We start from the raw sequence: 22614 nt of genomic DNA on the forward strand, positions 1-22614 counted from the left end.
TTTGCCACTGAGCTAAATCCCCAGCCCCTGTTTTTAATTTTTTGAAGAACTTCCATACTGACTTCTCCCCAGTGGTTGTACCAGTTCACATTCTCCCCAACAATGTGGAAGGGTTCATTTTCCCTACAGCTTTGCCAGCATTTGTGCCTTTTTGGGTTCTTGATAATCGCCTTTTTTTCTGGACTAAGATGAAATCTTAGTATTATTTTAATTTGCATTTCCCCAATGGCCAAAGATGCCAAACATGTTTTCATGTACCTATTGGCCATTTGTACTTCATTTTAGAATTGCTTATTTGTTTAAACTGAACATATTTGGGCTAGGTTTTTGTTCATTTGGAGACAGTCTAGTATTTTTGAGTCCTAGGTATAAATGATGCTGGGAAAACTGGTTATCTACACGCAGATGATTGAATCTAGACTCATGTTACCACTAAAATCAAAATTGTTCAAAGATCTAAATGTTAAAACAGAAACACTTCATCTGCTGGGAAATAAAATAGGTAAAATTCTTGAAGACATAGGCGTAAGCAATGATTTTCTGAACCGAACCACAGCTTTACAAGAAATAACATCAAGAATCAACAAATGGGATCATATCAAATTAAAAAGCATCAATGGTTAATATATTGCATATTGTTATCGTCAAAGTAGCTGCTCAGAGTTCAAGATATTATCTTCTTCTGAAATTCTGTTTCATTGTTTTTTCTCTATAAAATAAAATTTTTAAAAAGCTTCTTCACAGAAACAACCAACACAGTGAAAAGACAATCTGCAGAATGGGAAAAAATTTTGCCAGCCATTCCTTGGTCAGGGGACTAATATCTAGAATATATAAAGAACTCAAAAATTAACTTCCCCAAATAAATAAACCAACCAAAACACGGGCAACTGAAATGAACTGACACTTTTCAGAAGTGTAAATGGCCAATAAATCCATAAAAAATGTTCAACAGCTCTGTTCATTAGAGAAACGCAAATTAAAAATAGTGAGATTTCATCTTAGTTCAGAAAGAATGGCTATCATCACCAATTCAAATAATAAGAAGCTCTGACAAAGCTGTGGAGAAAGAGGAGTTCTTTTACATTGTGGGTGGGAAGGAAAACTAGTACCATCATTATGGAAATCAGTAGGGAAATTCCTCAAAGAACTAAAACCAGACATTCTATTTGACCCAGCTATTTCCCTGCTAGGTATCTTTCTGAAAGAGTTAAAGACATCAGATTACAACTGGACATGAATATTCATGTTTTCAGAAGTACAATTCATAACAGCTAAATCTTGGAAGTGGCTTATATAGGCATCAACAGATAAATGGATAAAGAAACTGATATTTATATACAATGGGATACTCCTCTGCCATAAAGAAGGATACACATAAGTCATTTGTAGGAAAATGGATGAACCTTGAAACCATCATGTTAGATGAAATAAATCAAACACACAAGCTTAAATATTACATGATTTGTCTTACCTGAGAAGCCCAAAATGTAACTAAAGGACAAAATAAAGGATAGGTAATAAGAAATAAGAAGAGAGATCTTTTTCAGATTGGAAGGGGACTAAGAGATGGAGGAAAGAGGGAAGGAGGGGAGGAAAGGGGATGAAAAAGAAATAAAATATGGAGTGTACATGTCCCACCTCCCCACAGGAAATGTAATCATTATGTACTTCAAACATATCAACGAGAATGAAAATGCGGAAAGGGGATCTAGAGGAGGAGGGAGGGGAGGGGGAAGGGGATTAAAAAAAGACACAAGCTGTGTTATGTACACATACTCACTCCCAAAGAGGACTACACTGCATGTATTGCAAAGGTACTAATAATAAAATAAAATTAAGAAGAAATTAAAATAGCCCTTCTTTTCAGGATGGGTGATGATTTTAAAAAAAGGAGAAATTAACAGTGGAATTTCACGTTATTCATGAACCATTTCTGGGAATCACAAACCTTATCCAGGGCCACTTGAACCACTGCTTCGCTTTCTGTATCCAGGGCTGACGTGGCCTCGTCCAGCAGCAGGATCTTGGGGTTTCGCACCAGGGCACGTGCGATGGCGATTCTCTGCTTCTGTCCACCACTCAGCTGGGCCCCTCTCTCTCCAACCAGAGTGTCAAACTTCTACAGCAGAAAAATCACAAGACGACTGAGCAAAGAGTTTAAAGTTGGGAAGCAATGTAACAAACCACCCAAATCTCACAGGCACTACAATCTAGATTTTTAAATTCAGCAATAACTAACTCCAAGTTTTAAATATGTGTGTCTACACCTAGTTGATAGTTGCAGAGCTTTACAATCCAATGTAAGCTTGATTTCTATTCCTAACTTCCTATGCACTGCACTGGGCCAGAGATCCATGATGCTTTGCAGTTCTTTATTTTATTTTATTTATTTATTTATTTATTTATTTATTTATTTATTTATTTATTTATTTTCTGGTACCGGAAATGGAACTCACAACCTTGCGCTCGCAGGCAGGCACTGTGCCACAGAGCTAAATCCCCAGCCCCGATGCTTTGCAGTTCTGAATGGCAGAGGACAGGAACCACTCACATGAGGCAGTTTCATGATGAAGTCATAAGCATTGGCTTCCTTGACAGCTTTCTCAATCTCATCCATGGTGACATCCTCGCGACCGTAGCGGATGTTTTCAGCTATTGTGGTGGCAAAGAGCACAGGTTCCTGACTCACCACACCGATAATTTCCCGCAGAAACTTCACATTTAGGGTCCGGATGTCCACTCCATCGATACTGACCTGAAATGAAAAATAAGTGTAACTTTGACACACTTGTGGTTGAGACCACAGCGTGAGAAGGATCTACAATGGTAACTGCGGAGGGCCATGTGTGCAGCTCACCACACCCTCGCTGGGGTCATAGAGCCTCTGTATCAGCTGCACCGTTGTACTTTTCCCACAGCCGCTGTTCCCGACCAGGGCCACTGTCTGCCCACTCTGCACCTGCAGGCTGAGTCCTTTCAAGATCTGGGAAGGCCAGTGAGAAACAAACTTTAATACACACACACACACACACACACACACAGCACACACACAGCACACAGTATGTATGAACTGACAGTACAATATTAAGCTTAAATAAAATGCATTTCTTTCTGTTTTTACACTCAAGGGAAGTGTCTGAAAGCCTCCAACAGATTGCTCAACCATTAGTTAATCATTTAGCACTTACCTTAACTTCTTTTCTAGACGGGTAACTGAAGTGAACATTTCTAAATTCCAAATTTCCCTTAATATTGTCTGGTTTGTGTCCATGGGTCGAGAAGCTGTTAATGTTCGGCTCCTAAAGAAAAGAAAATGTTAGGAAGTGATGAGGTTACAATACACACTTTCTACTGACAGATTGTGGGAATAAAGTGACAACAAAACTGACTCTTCATTGGAAAATCTTTTATGGGGTGAGTAAACTGGCTGGCTCAGACTTACATTATCAATTATTCTGAAAATTTCATAAGCTGCTCCTCTTGCATTGGCAAATGCCTCAATGTGTGGAGATGCCTGTCCCACACTAAATGCCCCAATTAATACTGAGAAGAAGACCTGAGAAAGTAGAGAAAAACCACAGAGTTATGCACTGTTTACTATAATTTTTTCCATACCTCCTCTTTTTTGGCAACTTGACTAATTCCATTTTAAATTGGCAGGCAACAAAAGCATAGTGGATATTAAAATTTTTTTTAATTTATAAATGAGAGTAAATTTCAAATGTATCACTGCAAAATGTCAGGTGAGATGATAGGTGCCAATCAACTTAATCAGTCTCCATTTTATACATATATCAAAGCATCACATTATATTCAATTATTACTCCTCCAAAGAAAATAGTGTGAATACATCTACTTAGTATGTTTAGCATGTAGAATTAGTCTCGCTCAGTGAAATGACAGTGTAAGTACTATTTGACCACATAATATTTTTGCATTTTTTCAGTGGTTAAGAATTTTAATTTAGATGTTGTAATGCAAAGTAAAGACTTGACTTCGTTTATACTCAAGGTTGAAGAGAACTAATGACCCTATTCATGGTTTTCTAAACCATACGAGAATTATAGTGCCCAATACTACATACTGAAGGAATTTTTCTGTGGGGTTCTATATTCATCACCTCAATTACTCCTTCCAGCAACACTAAACGTTAGGGCACAGGTTTCCTGACACTTCGTTTTGTCCTAAGAGGAAACAGAGGCTGAAGGGTTTAGTACGTGGCACTGCTGGACTTTGAATCATGTCTGTCAAATCCTGCACTCCCTACACTGAATATCTCCAGTTTTTGAAGCAGATGTTCCTCAAGGAACAGTGCATTTAAACTGCTTATCTAGGGCTGGGGATGTGGCTCAGTGGTAGAAGGGCTTACTGAGTGTGGCTGAGGCCTCCTGTTCAAGCCCGAGCACCGCTAAAGTAAGATGAAACAAAATGAACTACTTATATAGATTATAACTACAGAGTACAATGTAACTGTACCCTACACTCACTCACAGCATTAGCATCTCAAAAAACTTATAGGTAAAAATCAATCCTAACAGAGCAGCCTCACAAATTTAATAAAGCAATAGCTTGAAAAAATGAGAGGCAATTACTACGTTCATATTACAAATCAGAATCCTGAGAAATAGAACCGTATTGAGGGACTCACAAAATATGGTCCCTCATGAACCCATTACACTTACTATGGCATAAGGAAAAGAAACAGAGTGTCTCTTCTAACAAGATGTAAATACCACCTGGCTTGAAAAGTATTTCATTGTCTTTAACTAAAAGAAATGACATCAAATGGCAAGTCCTCTGTCCTTGTACAGAGTTCTGTACTGAAGAAAACATCCAAATACAACTTCCTTTCATGAAGACTAACAATTTACACTTCCATAATATTGTGAATTGGGTTGAGCAGCATTCAAAGGAATCAAAAGTAAATTAAAGTTTATTTTGCCATTTGTTGTTAAAACAGTAAACTAAAAAATCAAGGAGCAGTTAGCAGCCAGGCATGATGGCACATGCCTGTAATCTCAGCACTCAGGTAGCTGAGGCAGGAGGATTGTTATGAATTTGAGGCCAGCCTGAGGTACATAGTGAGCTCAAGGCTAGGATGAACTACATAGTAAGACCCTGTCTCAAACACACACACATACACACACACACACACACACACGTACACAAGAGCACTTAGTATCAAATTGTAAATAAGAATCATCAAATCCAAGTTCACACTAAAGAAATCCTTAATGTTAGTGCTCTTCTCTTAAAGGAGAAATTCTATAAGACATCTTTAAGGAAAATAACAAAATTGCTAGTTGGATCCATGTACTGTAATTTCCTTCCTACTCTGTCACCTAACAGTGCATGTCTGCCTGTAGTATTCATACATTCTTCTGTCAAAATTCAAAATATATTCATTCAAAATACATTCTTCTGTCAAGGCAACGCCACTCAGTTTCATTGGCATTCATAATAATGGCTCATTTCTACTTATAAGTCACATGTCACTTACAGTGAGAACTCGTCCAATGGTATATTCATTTGAGAGGACCAAGGTGGTTCCATACCAGAAGGCCAGAGCATAGGATGCATAGATCAGTAAGAAAGCTGCTCCTATAGAGATGTTGGCTGTGATAGCTTTCTTTATCCCAATCTTTTTAGCATCTTCTAAATTTTTATTGTACCTGGGAAACAAAACAAAAATTATCACATATCCCTGTAAGTCTTAGAAAAAATATGTCAGTGTAGGATGACAGTACTGAGCAGTTACCACGTTCTGAGCTCTGCCGGATACATGCATTTTCTCCTTTTGGTCGCACAGTGACCCTGCAACATTATTACTATTTTATTCCTTGCTATTTGTGAGGGAGTCTTCCAAAAGCTTCTTTACTGGCTTCAGCAAGAATGAAATAATTGAAGCAACATTTATCAAATTTCTAGAATATGTATTATTTCATGTAAGGGAAAATACAGAGACACGAAAATAAGTCTCTTCAGAAATTGTCCTCTCTACAAAATTTCTATGCTGGGTCAACCTCTATTCTTAGATTTTGAGGAATCTCCACACTGATTCTCAAAGTACTTGCACAAGTATACACTCCCACTACTTTTTCTCCACAGCCCCTCCAACATTTGCTAATGGTTGATTTCTTGATAACAGCCACTCTTACTGGGGTGAGATGGACTCTCAGTGTTGTATCAATTTGCATCTCTCAAATGATGAATGATGTTGAACTTTTTTCCATACATTTATTTACTATTTGTATTTCTTCATCTGAGAAGTGTGTGTTCATCCTGGATCCCCATTTTTGGATTGGGTCTTTGAATTTGGGGGGTGATCTGATTCTTTTCAATTCTTTATACATTCTGGATACAAGTCCTTTGTCTGAAGGACAGTTGGCTAAAATTTTTTCCCACTCTGTGGGTTGTTTTTTTTACTCTGTTGGTGATTTCTTTTGATGTGCAGAAGCTTTTAATAAGATGAGATCCCAGTTGTTGATTCTTTGAAGTATTTCCCATGCAGTCTGGGTTTTGTTCCTCAACTGTCTACCTACACCTATGTCTTCAAGATTTCTACCTACTTTCTCTTCCAGTAGATTTAGTGTTTCTGCTTTAATATTTAGATCTTTGATCTATTTTGACTTTAGTTTAGTGCATGGTGGTAGACATAGGTCTAGTTTTAGTTTTTGGCATGTGGAAAGCCCATTTTCCCAGCCCCATTTATTAAAGAGGCTATGTTTCTTCCAGTGAACATGTTTGGACCCTTTGTCAAAGATAAGGTGGATCAGTGTGTTTGTAGTTGTATCTACATGCTCTAATCTGTTCCACTGGTACTCATGTCTGTTTTTCTGCCAGTATCATGCTGATTTAATCACAGTAGCTTTGTAATATAATTTCAACTCAGGTGCAACCACTATGGAAATCAGTGTAGTGATTCCTCAAAAAGCTAGGATTATAGTCCCTATTCAACCCAGCTATTCCTCTTCCAGGTATTTTCCCAGAGGAATTAAAAACATACCACAGCAATATATGTGCACTCATGTTTATCACAGCACAACTTATCATAGCTAAATCTTGAAAACAACCTAAATGCCCATCAGCTGAGGAATGGATAAAAAAAGATGTATTTTTTATACAATGGAGTATTACTCAGCTATAAAGAAGGATAAATGAGACATTTATAGGGAAATGGATGCAACTTGAGGCCATACTCATAAGTGAAATGAATCAGACTTGCACATGTAAGTATCGTATTATCTCCCTAATATAAAACTGAGGGAGTAAATAAGTTCCAAAATATACAGCAGATATTGTGAATGGGAAGACATTGTTCAAAAGGAAAGAGAAACTGGGATGGGATAGGGGAAAGAAGGAAGAGGAACTGAACTATTATATATATATATAGTTAAGGTAGTTAAGGTTAGGTAGTTATACTACTAATTGCTATTAGTTCATTGAAAAGAAAGGCTTGTGCCTATATTGTTTGATCAATTTTTCATGCCTGCATCTTGTAATAAGAGCAACTACTTTGAAGATAACAATACACAATGTACTAACTATAGTTACTCTCCTACAAACTTGTTTTGAAATTTTGTTCCATTGGGTTTTTTTTCTTTCTTTAAAATAAAAATAAAGAAATGCAGGTATACTTAGCTGACAAATGCAGTATATATTCTAAATTTGCCTTTTCAAATCTCCAAGCCAGTATCTGGCAAGAAACTGGTAATTTTCCAAGTCATGGACTCAGTCCAGCAGGATATTGGGAGCCCAGTACCAAGTAGCCTGAAAGAGTTTAGGAGCTTCATTAAGTCAGAGAGAATACTCCTTGTTTACACTGAGGCCAACATATTTGTCAAACTCCAAGGGAGACATAAGGTATCTTGTTTTTTCTGCTATGTTTATGCCATAATACAGACATGTTTTATCTAAAAGCTACTAGAAAAAATCTCCATGCCTCTTTCATTAATTATAAAATTCTGACACAATGTTACACAGTACTGAACACAAGGAAGTCACTGAAATTTCTGAACCTTAAGGAAACTTTGAGGACAGCCTGCTCCTTGTCCTGACTCTCTCTGGTGCTGCTGGAAGGACCCACGGTGAGATTATATGTGCAAGAGCAGTTGCAGAGCTTTGAATTGCTATGTAATATTTTTCCTTAAATGAGCTGTACAATGAATGCTCTTATTTCCTCACATACCTATTTTAAAAATTACTCACCTACAATGGATATCTGTCTTAGTACATAACAGTCCATCATTACTTACCAATATGCCTCTGTTTTATCCTTTCTTTTTTTAAGGGATAAGACTGCTTGTTTGATTTTTAATTTTAAAGAGAATTTTAAAAAATAGCAATAGCAAAAATCCAACAACATAGATAAAAACAAAACAAAGCAAAAACAATGAGAATGATACAGGGTTTCAGAACAAAAAGATAGGGATGAACAGCGGTCGTTATATTACATATTTTTATCTTCATCAAAGTTGGTCAGATTACCAGATGTAAGAAAGCAAGATTGATTAAACCATTAAAGAGAATAAAAAATAAAAGCAAAAAATTATACATGATACAGAGTTTCACCAAATAAGATGATAGGAATTCACCAGTGGTTGTTATATTGCATATTGTTGCCTTCAAATTAATTGTTCAGATTACCAGATATAAACATGCAAAACTGTTCAAAAAATAAATAAAAAAATAAAGCATTAACTGTTCTTTTCAATAAACCATTAGACACTAACAGTATAGTTATCTCAGCTACCCTTCTCAATACTGCCTAAATAGCCTTCCCAACTTTTGTCAGACAATGGCTGGCCACTGCTAGGCTAAGGGGTTCCATCCTTTTGGTCTGGGCCACCCAAGTTCTTGTAGCTCCAAGGCCTGAAAAAATAAAACTTTCAGCACCTCTACAGCCCTGTCACCAGATCATAACATGAAGGTCACAGAGAACACCCATTAAGATATTTTAGGGCAAACATGAATTCCACAAAAGGGGGCAAAAAAAAACCAAGGATCAAACAAACAGGAAAGAAACAACATATGTAGAAATATCTGTCTACCAGCATATCTTTCTGCAGTTCTAATGATTCAGTTCCCAAATGAAAATTCAAGTACTTTTAAAACTTCGAAGAGTAGAGAATGTCTGATTCTAAAATTAAAGGTGATGGTCCTGCAACTTCAACTTCATTTAAAAGGAACAGACCATCTTGCCCAAGAAGAGGGAATAGAGATAAGATAATGGCTTAGAGTCAGGTAAAAGAAAACTTTGCAAATATACTGCCAAGGTAAAATTATTAGAGCAACAGGAAAAATTGTAATTGAGCCTTGAATCTATCTTTATTCTCTTAATCAAGATTCCCTAAAGAATCTAGAACCTTGGCTAGCACACAAGAGCTCAAAAATTGCTGAAACCAAAGAATTTAAATTGACAGACATTTCACATTTTGGAGTTTTGATATATTAGATACATGACGGTATTAATATTATATCATTGTGCAGCATTTTACAACTAATGAAAGAGGCATAGAGATTTTTTTCTAGCAGCTTTTAGATAAAATTACATCCAAGCTATTCATTCTCCAGCAGAGTTTAAACTACCCCCTGGGTAAGCACACGTTTTCTGGCCTGTATGACTACATTTTAAAGATTGGTTATTATATCACCATTACAAAAGTATGTCATGTGAAATTTATATGGCAACCCTGTCTACTGAAAATGAAATAGAAACAGAACTTATAGTGATAAAATACCTAAGTCTCCAGCTCGACACTTTGCCATCTTGGACTATTAACAGAGAAACATGTTTCAGTAGAAAGTATGTGTGCAAATGCGCACGTGTGCCCTAGAAGTTGTGATGAAGACCAAAGTAGCATTTGCCATACATTGTATACAACTGTTAAGGAACTTTAGTACTTCTGATCATATTCTGCCTTGTGTTGGTATCAGATGTGCTTACCAAGACAGACGTCAAAACCATTTCACTAAGAGATTGTCCTGTGAAGCCAGAGGAAACATTTACATAGGAAGAAGCAACAACAGGAGGCAATTATTTAGATTCTATAAAAGATAAATGAAAATAAGGGTACAGAGCAGGAAGGAGATATAAGCAAATATTCCTTTTACACAGGCTTCCTGCTTTGCTTTTTAATAAAAATGTCACTCACATAAAAACAGATTTTAAAATCACACATTCACTACACAGTTTGATATGAAAATAAAAATTAAAGTGGGAGTTCAAAAAATGGGCTGAAGTAATGCAACAAAACATCAATACTTTAAAAATATTACTCTTCTTAACTATTATGAAAACTTTTTTTAGTTAAACAAAGAAATACTAACATACAAACATATTTGGAAAACATGTAGGAGAAAAAATATTTTTAAATTAAGTAGAAAAAACCCTATTCTATTAAATTCATTTACAGTTCTGGTAAAATTTCTATAGCCAGAGAGCCAACTTCCTCCTGGCCTTTTTATGAACAGAAATTCAGACTAAGACTTTGCTTGTTCATGTGGAAGCAGAGAAGAAAGTGGAAGGCAAACTGAAAGATTCTGTTTCATCAAAAAACAGTCTTACAAATTCAGCTTCCAATTTAAACCTCAAAGATGAGTCCTTCAGCCACCTGCTGCCTCTACTCTAGGTCAGGCTACCATCATTCCTATCAGATCTGTACTGACCTCCATTGCTCTCACCGGCCTACCTTTTAAATGATCTCATCTGCTCTCAGACTTTCCAGACAGAGAAATGGCCATTCCCCTGTTTAACACCGTCAGCCACTTCCCCATCTTTGGAATAAAACTCTTAACTCTTCATCATGACCTACAAGTCCCTACATTCTGGTTCCTGCTCATCCTAAACAACTTTCCCGTAAGGAAGCTCTACTCAAATAAGCCTGATAATATTCCCTGGAACATACCAAAGTCTTTGCTTCTTTAAGATATGTGAAGTCGCTTTCTCTGATCCATCCTCTCCTCGCCCTCATCATGGGAGGCCTTTTCTCATCTCTCAGGTCCCACCCCACATGATTCTTCCTCAGAGTGACCTCCCTGGCCACCATATTTAAGTCTGCTGTCCTCACCCTAACCAAGGCACCCTCATTTTTTCAAATCTACAATTTAATATCTCTAAATAATGCTTATTCTGACACTTTCAAGAGTATTTTATTTCTCCAAACAGTGTTTATTCCAACAATTATAATCCATACCTGCTTATTTGGACCTCTCTGTCTCTTTCTCCTCCTCATTATAATTTCAGCTCCATGAGACTATGGGCTTTCTGTGGTGAGATGTTCTTGTGGTTATTAAGTAAGATTTCCCACTTTATTAGTGAGAATAATTTTACAGCAACAACAAAAGCTTTAGGAAGAATCTAACTAGAACATAGATACTGCCTGCCATACAACTAAACTACCAACTTAGCTATCACAAGTCATTGTTTTGGGTATAAAATATATTATATAAACAAATGAAGATTCAAAAACATGCAGAGTGCTAAAAATAATTCTACAGTAACTACTAAAGTAGGAATGGAGTAGTTTAAGACACCGCTCTGTAGGCACTTGAGAAGCCCAGCCGTGTATCCAGCTCTCATCCTGCAACTTCTCATCTTTCCAAAAGTGATCATTATTCTGACTTACAAACAAACATTTCCTTGTGTATCACATCATGTATGGTCTTCTATACAGAATAGATTTTTCTTTTTCCAAAAAATGTACATTTATAATACTATACGTTACCATGGTGTTATGTTAAATTTTATAGATGGTTTCTTGATGTCTAGAAATTACTGGATCTTATGAATACTATAAATTTCAATAAATTATGATCTATACTCTCAGAAATCTAAGAAAAGGGAACATCATAAGGGCTATAGTAAACGATGTACCATAAAAAATACTTTGAATTTTTCTAAAATGTGTTTTTAGTTATATTTTTATCTTGCAAATCATGGAGCACATCTTGACTAAATGGGAGTCTGGGCAACAGCAGAAATGGCCCACACATTAAAATAATCCAGAGATATTGTGCAAAACTTACTCATCCAGTCTTCAAATATCAAGAATTAGTTTGTTAGGTAAAAAAACTCATCAGAGGTATGAAATATATTTTAGCCTTACAAATCACTTTTATGTTAAAGTCCATCTGGGAAATTACATAAAGTTCTTTGAATTAGCAGATAAGAGACTGTACAAAAAGTTTACAACTTTCAGAATATTAGCAACGGTTCAATATATCCATTAGTTATTAGCAAACATTCATACCGGAGAAATCTTCTTCTAATTAACTGTCAGCCTTAAGGACATAAGATGACACAGAATTTAGGAGTTCGAGCAACTTAAAAGAGGAACTCAAACCTTTCAAGTTCTTTCTTTTGTCCTCCAAATGCAATCACAGTTCTTATGGCTGCCAAGACTTCTTCAGCCACTGCGCCAGCTTTTGCATATGCTAAGAGTTCTTTATCAGTAAACGAAGACAGTATCTGTTTTGAATGCAATTGCAGACCATTTAAGCATTTTAACAAGTTAACTTTATCATAATGCAAAATTACACAGATACACAAATATATCAATGCATGTGAAGAGTGAAATGTTTCTCTTAGCTATTTTTGATCACGATGTTCCACATTTTAGCATATATACTCACTGTGTAAACTACCTCAAATTATTTTTATTTTTATTTTTTATTATTTTTTGGTTTTTCTCCAGTACCAGGAACCGAACTCATGACCTTGCGCTTGCCAGGCAGGCACTTTGCCACTGAGCTAAATCCCCAGCCCCTCAAATTATTTTTAAGTGGAGATGATAGATAATAGATTAACTTCACTTTTTCCATGAAAACCACATAGATCCTCATCTAAATAAACAGAATTGGAACTTTTGAGAGATATTAAATTTCAGAAAAGAAAATATATATCACACTACAATAACAGAAAACAGTCATTATACTATATAACCCAACAATTATACTTCTGAGCACTCATCCTACCTAGAACAAAATAATAAGACAGTAAGAGTAGTTAATACACTATATATCATCATCTTAAAAGTAGTTACTCAAAGTGTAAGACAGACATAAAAGACTCCCTTAAGAAAGAAAAACTGCTAATAACACAAAACTTTATACTCATAGCTCAATATATTTTGTGTTAGGCTTGGCTCTGGTTGGCCTTCTTTTTCTATACAAGTTTTTGTTACAGGGATTTGCAGTATCATCTCTAAATTATGTGGAACCCAACTAAAACTGTATCTGTCCACCAGATACCCAATCTTATCTTAAGTCAGTTTATAAAACGAATACAACACACACAAAGAATGACAAAGCAGCTTTACAGAATCCTGTGAGGCATGTGTACCAGGGTGGGGAAGACTAACTTCTATCAGTCTACTACTGTGATTGGGAGACAGAATTGCAGACTAATGATTTACATGGATGTGGGTAAAGAAAGTGCTTTGCTTAAGTCATTTTTATAACAATTCTTGGAATGTATATGAATAGAAGAATGTACAATGCTGATAAAACTGTGTCTCCCAAACTAAAAACATTCAACTCAAGAATGTTCATTGAATGAAACACATGTGCTCTTCACTGAACAATCTCTACTTGCTGCGTGGCTATCACACTGTCCACTCTTGAACACGGACCTCTAGGGTTCCATATGTCCTCTTTGTGTAGGAAGAGGATGTGTTGTAAGAGCCACTTGCCTCTTGCTCATACCTTTCCATAATAATCACATGGCCAAGGACACGAAGCCCTGATATGAGCAGTACTCAGTTTAGCTGATTTTGAACAGAAGATGGAAATATGAAGTAGAACATCCAGACTATAATAAAGATCCTTCCACGGGGTTTTACCGAGGAGTTAAAACCTGAATTCACAGGCTTCACCTACCTTTGCCCAGACTGCAGCTGACAGTCCAAGAACAGGGCTAATGGCTAAGATCACAAGGGTCAGCTTCCAACCACGTGTGAATCCTACTATGAAACCAGCCAAAAATGTTGCCAGTGACTGAAAGAACATTCCAATTTTGTCACCAATTCCTTCATTAATTTTGGAGACATCACTAAAAGAACAGATGGTTTTAGAGAAAATGTCACGATTGTAAACACAGAACCTTTCTCCTGAATCCAGCTTGCTTTTGTTAAGAGTAGGATAAAATAGTTTACATCTATGGTCCTTCTGTGTTTGCTTGTTTCATTTGGCAAGAAGACAATTTCTAATGGGAAATTTGTCTAACAGCAGGACCCTGTAGTCTCTATAGCCCCAGGAAATGGACATGGTGTAGTGAAGGACTCCAGGCAGAAATTTCAAACGGCCCAGAAATTTCCCCAGGAGGTGTTTGTACTGTTGCTTTACTGCACACTGTGGTACATGCACACAGCTGGCAAATCCAGGCCCTCCCTCGGTGCTAGTCACGCAGTCCCCTCCTAACCTGCTAGGTGCTGGGGGGAAAAGATACATAAGACAGGGTTACTACTCAGAGGAATTTAGTCTTCTGACTGATGCACTAACATCTCCTAGCAGATCTGATGACCTCTATTTCATTATGTTAAGAGCAAGAACCAACTATGACTCAGCTATGAAACTGGGTACTTACTCTGCGAGCCGTGTGTTCAGCTCCCCTACATCATGCACATCAAACCAGCCTATCTCTTGCTTCATGATAGCATGGAAGAATAGTTTTCTAATTTTGTGTATCTGTCTCCCAGCTGCCAGGCACCAAAATGAAATCTGAATATAAGCAGCAATAAGCACGCCAGCCCCAATTCCACTATAGTAATAGGCATACCTAGAAAACAAGAACACAACACATATGCTATTTCCTAATCAATGTATCTTTCCCAGACAGATCACTCCTTATCACTTTTTACTTACCCTGATATCTCACCATCTTTCACAAGTAAGAAGGGTTTGTAACAGGCAGAGTTGATGTTCAGCATCTCCACCATCACAGAAAAATGGTTAAGAGTGATTTCTCTTACATAATAAACCCAAAGTGTAAATAAGTTCAAAAGCAAAGTAAAAGGTAATAGTGGACAAGGAGATAGATCAGTTGCAAGTGGGAAGAGGATCAATAATTGGACAAAGAGGGGAAAGGAAGGGGATGTATAAAGAATTAAGATGTGCTATGTACAGCTACCAACTCCGCACAATGAATATAATCATTATGGGTAACAAAAATGAGCTAATAAAATAAAAAAAATTTTAAAAAGTGATTTGTAATTTGGCTCCATCTCAGTTCTTGATTTAACATCTGTGAAATCTCAGGCAGGCTGCTGACCATTCCCAAGCTTCAGTTTTCTAATTCTAAGTGGAAATAAGTACAGTGACTTAGGCACATGTGAGCTACGCTTGGCCAGCACTGGCATAGAGAGAGTACTGAGAACAAGCGGTAACTGTAGGGGGATGGGAAATCAGGCAAGGTGTGTCACTGTAACCCTGTCTATATTTACTATATCAACATCAACTGACAAGCCCTTTAGGATCTATCTAGTCATACCACCCTGAACAGCTCAGCCACATCTGAACCCTTTGGGGAGATCTGCGCAGTGCAGGATGGATAGAAGCACAGAATTTGACAGAAGGTGGAACCAGGGCATGGAAATGATCCCCTGGTCTTTTGGGCTATGATTCTAGCAGTGCTTATGCATTAAATGAAACAAAAAAAGTATTTTTACATTGTCTATTCAGCTGATCAGCATGAGCTATGCTATCATGTTAATGAATAATTTGGGGTTTTCCTTCCAGTGTAATCTCTAACAATAAAAATAAAAGACATCTTCCAACTTCAAACCTTTCAAATCTAGGAAAATTGAAGGCTCCTTGCTCCAAGCCCTCATATTTGAAAAGTAAACTGGTTGAGCTTCACTAAGAAATTCACTTTTAGATTCAAACCAAGCATTATAAAATATAAGACACCAATTTCTCACTTTAAAAAACCTCTGTGCTATCTTCTAAAAATAGTTGTACAATATAGGGGCTATTAAAATGTTAATGCAATAAGGACTTAGTCTCTGATAGTATGATTCAAAATCCTGTGCACAATTCATCAAGAGGATTGCTAAACCAAAACTCCCCCAATGCACCTGGTAATTTACAATGTAATTATCTGAGAACGTGTACTTAGGACTCTAAATTTTAGTTACTGAATGACTAAATAGATGAATCATTAATTAAATATTATCCCAGCACTAGAGTATATAGCAAGGGAGAGCTAAAAGAAATCTTATTTAACAAGTAGAATTCATTATTTGAGAATCAATAATGTGTTTTAATGTAATGCATGTTATCAACCAAGACGATCTGGTTTTTCCAATGCAAAAACAATGCCTTTTCACAGAAATATATGGCATTTTTTGTTTGTTAACTTTCAAGATATAAACAGCTGTCTCCACTTTCTTCAAACCTACCAGGTAATTCACAGAAAAATGGCATTATCTTTATCATCTGAGTCACTAACAGGTATCTTCAGACATCTCTTATAAACTACTCTAGGGAGTAAACTTCAAGATGTGTAAATTACTAACAAAGAATTTCCCTAATTTGTTAAGGTCAGTGATTATATTTCTTCTGGATGTCATGTTTATGATTGAAAACTAAGTTTTAAAAAATTCCCATTGGCTGATATTATTATCATACCATGACTTTAACATAAGAAAGCAAGCCAGTAATTACAAAGCCACTGGATATAATGATTCTTAATTCAATTCTTAATTCAACATAGCACAGTCATATGTTGGTACTCAGCTGCTTTGAAATGCTTGAATTTGGTATTTGACACATATTGATGATAACATTTTCTCCTGGTGCTCATCATTTATATGATATTCAACATGCAAGCTAGAGCTTGTCTCTCAACTCGCTACCTTTTCCAGCCGAAACAGTTGTCTAATACTCATCATGTTGGTACTTTGCATGCCTTCTGGAACCAGTTAATGAGGAATACCTAAGTACTACTACTGTACTTGTAAAGACTACTTGAAACTTCTCTAATTTCCCTGTACACGATATCCCATGTTTTCCAATGCATGCATTGAGTCTATTTGAGGCTTAACCTTACTTTTATACATCTTCTGCAGCCAATACTTTCCCTTAAAAATAATTCTGCATGGTATTCTCTTTAAAACCTAAAAATGGTACTATTCACCTCAAACCTTCAAATTTTTATGAAGATAATGCAAAGTTTTAAACAGTGCTATCTTGGGACTGATTCAGAAAAAGCTAAGAAAATAAGGTAAAGGAAATGTCTACTTACGTGGTCATCTGTCTCTCCAGACGCTCGTAGATCAGTGAGTTCAGGTCACCTAGATCACCACAAAACAAACACACCACTTATGTCTCCTTCATCGCCATTAGAAAATAAGCACATACAAATGAACTAAACACATTTCAAATAACAATTCATAAAAAAAAAAACCCAGGACACACTGACTCCATTTCTATTATGTATAATTATTATGCCACTCATCCCAATACTTCTCTGAAAGTTATATGCAACCACACACAGACTAAATTCAAAGACACTTATTTATTTGTAAGATGAAACCCACACTTACAAATAAATGCCAAAGCATACTTGACCCTTAAGAATATATTTAAAATATCACATTGCATTGGATTTACTTTATTTAAAAATTATCAAATATAAAGAATAGTATATAAACACTAGTGAGAATCACCAAATACAGGCAAATACTAATATACACTTGTATTCAGTTTCTCAAAATTTATCTCTAAGAATTTTTCCAATGAAATAGTTAACAGCAGAGGAAATCATTGAGCAAACAAATAAACAAACAAACAAACCCTAAATCCATCATGGAAATTTTTACAAAGCATTTAAAACGTCAATCTTAGCTAGCATTCTGCCTTGAGCATACCCATAACGCAGGTTTTGAGGACAGAGATGACAATGGATTTTTTCCCCTTGCTTATAGAACCAACATTTTGAAACACATATTCAAGATAGACACACAATTTATACACTGATAATTTAAGTATCAAAACATAAATAAAACTTGATCATTCCTGTTCCAATCTGCACACAATTTATATAGTCACAGTTTAAGCATCAAAATATAAATAAATTCTGATTGTTTCTCCAAAAGTCTGAAGTGCTTCAAAATCTGAAAATTTTGAGCACTGACATGGTGCTCTCCACAGGTAATACCACTTCATCAAGCTTTGCTTCATGCAGAAATGTGTTAAAAATATTTTAACAACCCAAATGCCCATCAACTGAGGAATGGATAAAAAAGATGTGGCATTTTTATCCAATGGAGTATAATTCAGCTATAAAGAAAGATAAACGAGGTTTTTATAGGTAAATGGATGCAACTGGGGACCACACTCATAAGTGAAATAAATCACTCACATATGTAAACATCATATTGCCTCCCAGTGTAAGAACCCGAAAGAGTGAATAAAATCTGAAAGGTACAATAGATATTGTGAAAGGGAAAGAAATTGTTCAAAAGCAAAGAACAACTGGGATGAGGGAAAAGAGAAAGGAAAGAAGGGAAATATATATATATATACACACAGAATAGCTAAGGTAATTTTTTGTTGTTGTTGTTTTGGTTTTTTCCAGTACCGGGAATCAAACTCATGACCTTGTGCTTGCCAGGCAGGGGCTGTGCCGCTGAGCTAAATCCTTATCCCCAGCTAAGGTAATTATACTACTAAGTTCTCTTGGTTTATTGAAAGGAACAGTTAATGTTTAACTGTTTGATCAATCTTATATGCCCAGATCTGGTTACCTGAGTGACCACTTTGAAAGTAATGATATGTAGTACAACAACCATTGTTAATTTGTATCACCTTGTTTTGAAATTCTGTATCTTTTTATTGTTTTATGTTGTTTTGTTCATTTGTTTATGTCTTCTTTTGTTTGTTATTTTGTTTCTGTTCTTTTCTCTTTAAAATAAAAAATATTTTACGTTACCTTCAGTCAATGTGTATAAAATGCATATGAAACATAAATCAATATCCAGTTCTGATGTGGTTCCCACCCCCAAGACACTCTGTTACACATAAGTAACTATTCCAAAATCTGCGAAAAAGCAAAAAACCCCCAAAGATAAATTATTATTGTTTAGGCATTTCCTCTGAATTACTAACTCATGTTAAAATCTGAATATCTCATTTTCTTCATTTCTCTGCACACAGTCTCATAGTGAATAAACAGAACCTACAGTCCTCCAGTTTCAGTTTTGCTTTCTGTGGTTTGTGTACCAGCCGCCAACCACCCATGATATCAATCCGTATCACCACAGAGGGGAGCAGGCAGTACAGCAACATGCGTATTGTGAGAGACAGAGAGAGCACGCTCACACAATCTTTATTACAGTATGTATTCTACTTGTTGTTATTATTAGTTACTGTTGCTAATCTCATTATGCATAGTTTATGAATTATGCAGACATACTTTTATCACAAATATGTCTGCATAGGAAAAAACACGGTACATATGTGGTCTAGTACTGCTCAGGTTCTTAAGGATGCACCAGGGGTCTTCAGAGGAGTGGACTGCTACACTCAGAAGAAAACTGCCAGATTCTCACCTCATCATCTACCCACCCTGGGACTATGATACACAAATACTGTCTCTTCCCATCCGTTGCTAGAAACTAAGGGTCCCTGCTTCTATCTAAAGCAAATCTTTGCTCCTGAGCCGTGGATCCAGTTCTTTCTCAAAGACATGACACAAAAAATTCTCTTCCCTTTCTCTTTCGAGCTTCACTGCTTACTTTCTCTTACACACACACATACACACACACACAATTTATTTGCCTCTATTTCTTCATTCTTGCATTTTCTCCCAGATACCTCAACCCATGACAATGTACAAAACTTAATTTCTGTTATTTACCCCACAGAACTAGTCTTCCTGCATCTTCCTCATCTCAGCTGATGATAACCATATCCTTCTAGTTTCTAAGGTGATAAACTTTACAATCATCCTGGATTCTTCTATTATGCCCATATCCAATCTGGCAGGGACTCTCATAACTGATTCCAGCTTATTATCAAAGGTCCTGGGTAGAGTCTTCTATTTCTCCCTGAAGTTCTCTGTAACATTTGTGGCTTCAAACTTTCACCTTTTCTTTACATCTTTGTCAGAACTTCCACTATGCATTCTAAGGTCTGTGAATTTGCCTTCAGAAACTCATTACAAACAAAAGCTGGTGCTCACAGATTGGTGAACTGGATCAAAAAACAGAATCCAGCTGTCTGTTGTATTCAAGAAATTTACCTAATCCAAAAAGATATTCATAGTCTAAAAATCAAAGGGTATAAAACTATATTTCATGAACCAAGACTCCCAAAACAAGCAGAGGTAGCAATTTTAATCTCAGACAAGGTAAATTTCAAGATAAAACTGACTATAAGAGATAAAGAAGGCTATTACATTCTGCTTGAGGGAAGAATCCACCAAGAAGATATAGCATTGATAAATATTTATGCACTGAACACTGGAGCACTGATCTTCATAAAACATATACTACTGAATGCAGAAGATCAAATAAGTGCTATTATAGCCATAGTGGGGGATCTCAGTGTCCTGTATTTGCAAAGAAACAGATCAAATAAGCAAAAAAAAATCAATGAACAAATATCAGAGCTGCATCACACTACTGCACTTAGATGGACTTAGTAGCCATCTACAGGTATTCCACCCCACGACAACAAAGTATGAATTCTTTTCTGCACAATATCACACTTTTTCCAAAATAGCTCATGTACAAGTCCACAAAGCCTGCTTAAATAAATATAAAAGAATCAAAATTACTCCACATGTACTATTAGATCACTGTGGAATGAAACTAGCAAACAACCACAGAAGAAATTACAGAAAATGTAGCAGCTCCTGGAAAATTAACTATATAATAAACAGCCAATGGGTCATGGGGTAAATTTTTAAAAAGACATTGAAACATTTCTGGAAGTTCATGGCAATGCTGGTACAAATCATTGAAACTTCTGGGACACAGTGAAAGCAGGCCTAAGAGGAAAGTCCATCGCAATCAATGGACACATTAGGAAAATAGAGCAAATTCAAATAAATAACTTTATGTCATGAGGAATCTTAAGATATTTGAAATCAACAATCTAGGCCCAAACCAAAATTAAAGTGAGAAATTATAAAGATTTGAGTGAAAATCAATACAATGGAGACTATAAAAATACAAAATATCAACAAATCAAAGAATAAAGAAAACAGATAAACCCTTAGCCAGACTTAGAAAGAGAAACAGTGAAAAGACAAATGCGATTAAAATGAAAAAGGTGAAATCAGAACATAAATTATTGAAATCCAGAAGATAGTAACTACTTTGAAAAAGTATTTCAACAAATTGACAAATTTTAAAGAAATACAGATTTCCAGACCCATACACATTACCAAAGCTAGCCCAAGAAGACATAAATATACTGAACAACCAAATAACAAGCAATGAAATCGATACAGTAATAAAGAATCTACCAACTAATAAAAAGGCCAGGACTAGATGGATTCTACAAAACTTTTAAGGATATTAAACCACCAATACTCCTCAAGCTCTCTAAAGAAATTGAAAGATATGGAGTATGTTATGGCTTGTATCTAGATGTCTCCCCATGGCCTCATGTGCTCATAGATGGTGCCTTAGGGAGGTGTCTGGATCACGGGTGCGTGGTGCTGGATTAAGGTATTTCATACTGGGACTAAGGGTGTGTGATAATTCAACTGGTTTAACATAATTCTGGCTGTGGGTAATGGAAGCCCCACCTTGGGTGTGGGTAGGACCAATTAATGGGCTTGTGGTCTGGGTAGAATATAAAGGGAAAGAGAGAAGACAGGCTTTGCTGTTTGCTGCCTCCTGTCTGCTCTGCCATAGACTCTTTCTCCTCTGCGATGCCCCTCTGCCACCCTGCTCTGCCTTAGAGTCAGCTGACTACGAACTGAAACCTCTACAAACTGTGAGCCTAAAAAATCGTTTCCTCCTTTAACTTGGGGTACTGGGTATTTTGTCTCAGTAACGAAATAAGTAATTAAGATAATGCTTCCCAAATCCCTTATGGAAGGCAACATCGCACTTATTCTGAAACCAGATAAAGACTCAACTAAAAAAGAAAACTATAGGCCAGTCTCCTTAATGAACATAGATGCGAAAATCTTTAACAAGATATTAGTGGATAGAATGCAGCACATCATCAAAAAAGATCATATATAATGATCAAGTAGGTTCCATACATCACATAAACAGAAGGTAAAAGAATCACACAATCATATGAAAGACGCAGAAAAGAATTTTGACAAAATCCAACATCACTTCATGATAAAAATCTTGAAGAAAGGAGGTATAGAAGGGCCATATCTAAATTTGATAAAAGCTATTTATTACAAACCATTAAATGGGGGAAAAACTAAAGGCATTCCCCCTAAAATCAAGACCAAGACAAGGATGCCCTACTATTGTCACTACTATTTAACATAGTATTTGGAATATGAGCCAGAGCAATCAAGTAAGAGAGAGAAATAGCAGGATTACATACAGGAAAGCGAGAACTCAAATTAACATTATTTGCAGATGACATGATACTCTACATTGAAGACATAAGGAACTGCACCAAAAAACCTCT

At 36.2% G+C, this 22614-nt stretch overlaps 1 protein-coding gene across 5 annotated transcripts in view; it reads right to left on the reverse strand.

Annotated features, from left to right (window-relative positions):
* The window catches only part of LOC102021022 (multidrug resistance protein 1-like), a 77472-nt gene that overhangs the window by 39230 nt on the left and 15628 nt on the right, over nucleotides 1-22614 (reverse strand). For all 5 annotated transcript variants that reach the window (XM_013505036.1, XM_005405512.2, XM_013505033.1 and 2 more), the window contains 10 exons: nucleotides 17246-17294; nucleotides 14588-14779; nucleotides 13882-14053; nucleotides 12348-12472; nucleotides 5504-5675; nucleotides 3446-3559; nucleotides 3192-3302; nucleotides 2861-2986; nucleotides 2555-2758; nucleotides 1952-2122 (listed from right to left, as the gene is read on the reverse strand). In XM_013505036.1, the coding sequence (XP_013360490.1) occupies nucleotides 1952-2122; nucleotides 2555-2758; nucleotides 2861-2986; nucleotides 3192-3302; nucleotides 3446-3559; nucleotides 5504-5675; nucleotides 12348-12472; nucleotides 13882-14053; nucleotides 14588-14779; nucleotides 17246-17294 (1436 nt within the window). The remainder of the gene's footprint in view (nucleotides 1-1951; nucleotides 2123-2554; nucleotides 2759-2860; nucleotides 2987-3191; nucleotides 3303-3445; nucleotides 3560-5503; nucleotides 5676-12347; nucleotides 12473-13881; nucleotides 14054-14587; nucleotides 14780-17245; nucleotides 17295-22614) is intronic.

The sequence above is a fragment of the Chinchilla lanigera genome, unplaced genomic scaffold (assembly GCF_000276665.1).
Source record: "Chinchilla lanigera isolate Chin_1 unplaced genomic scaffold, ChiLan1.0 scaffold00093, whole genome shotgun sequence".
NCBI lineage: Eukaryota > Metazoa > Chordata > Mammalia > Rodentia > Chinchillidae > Chinchilla > Chinchilla lanigera.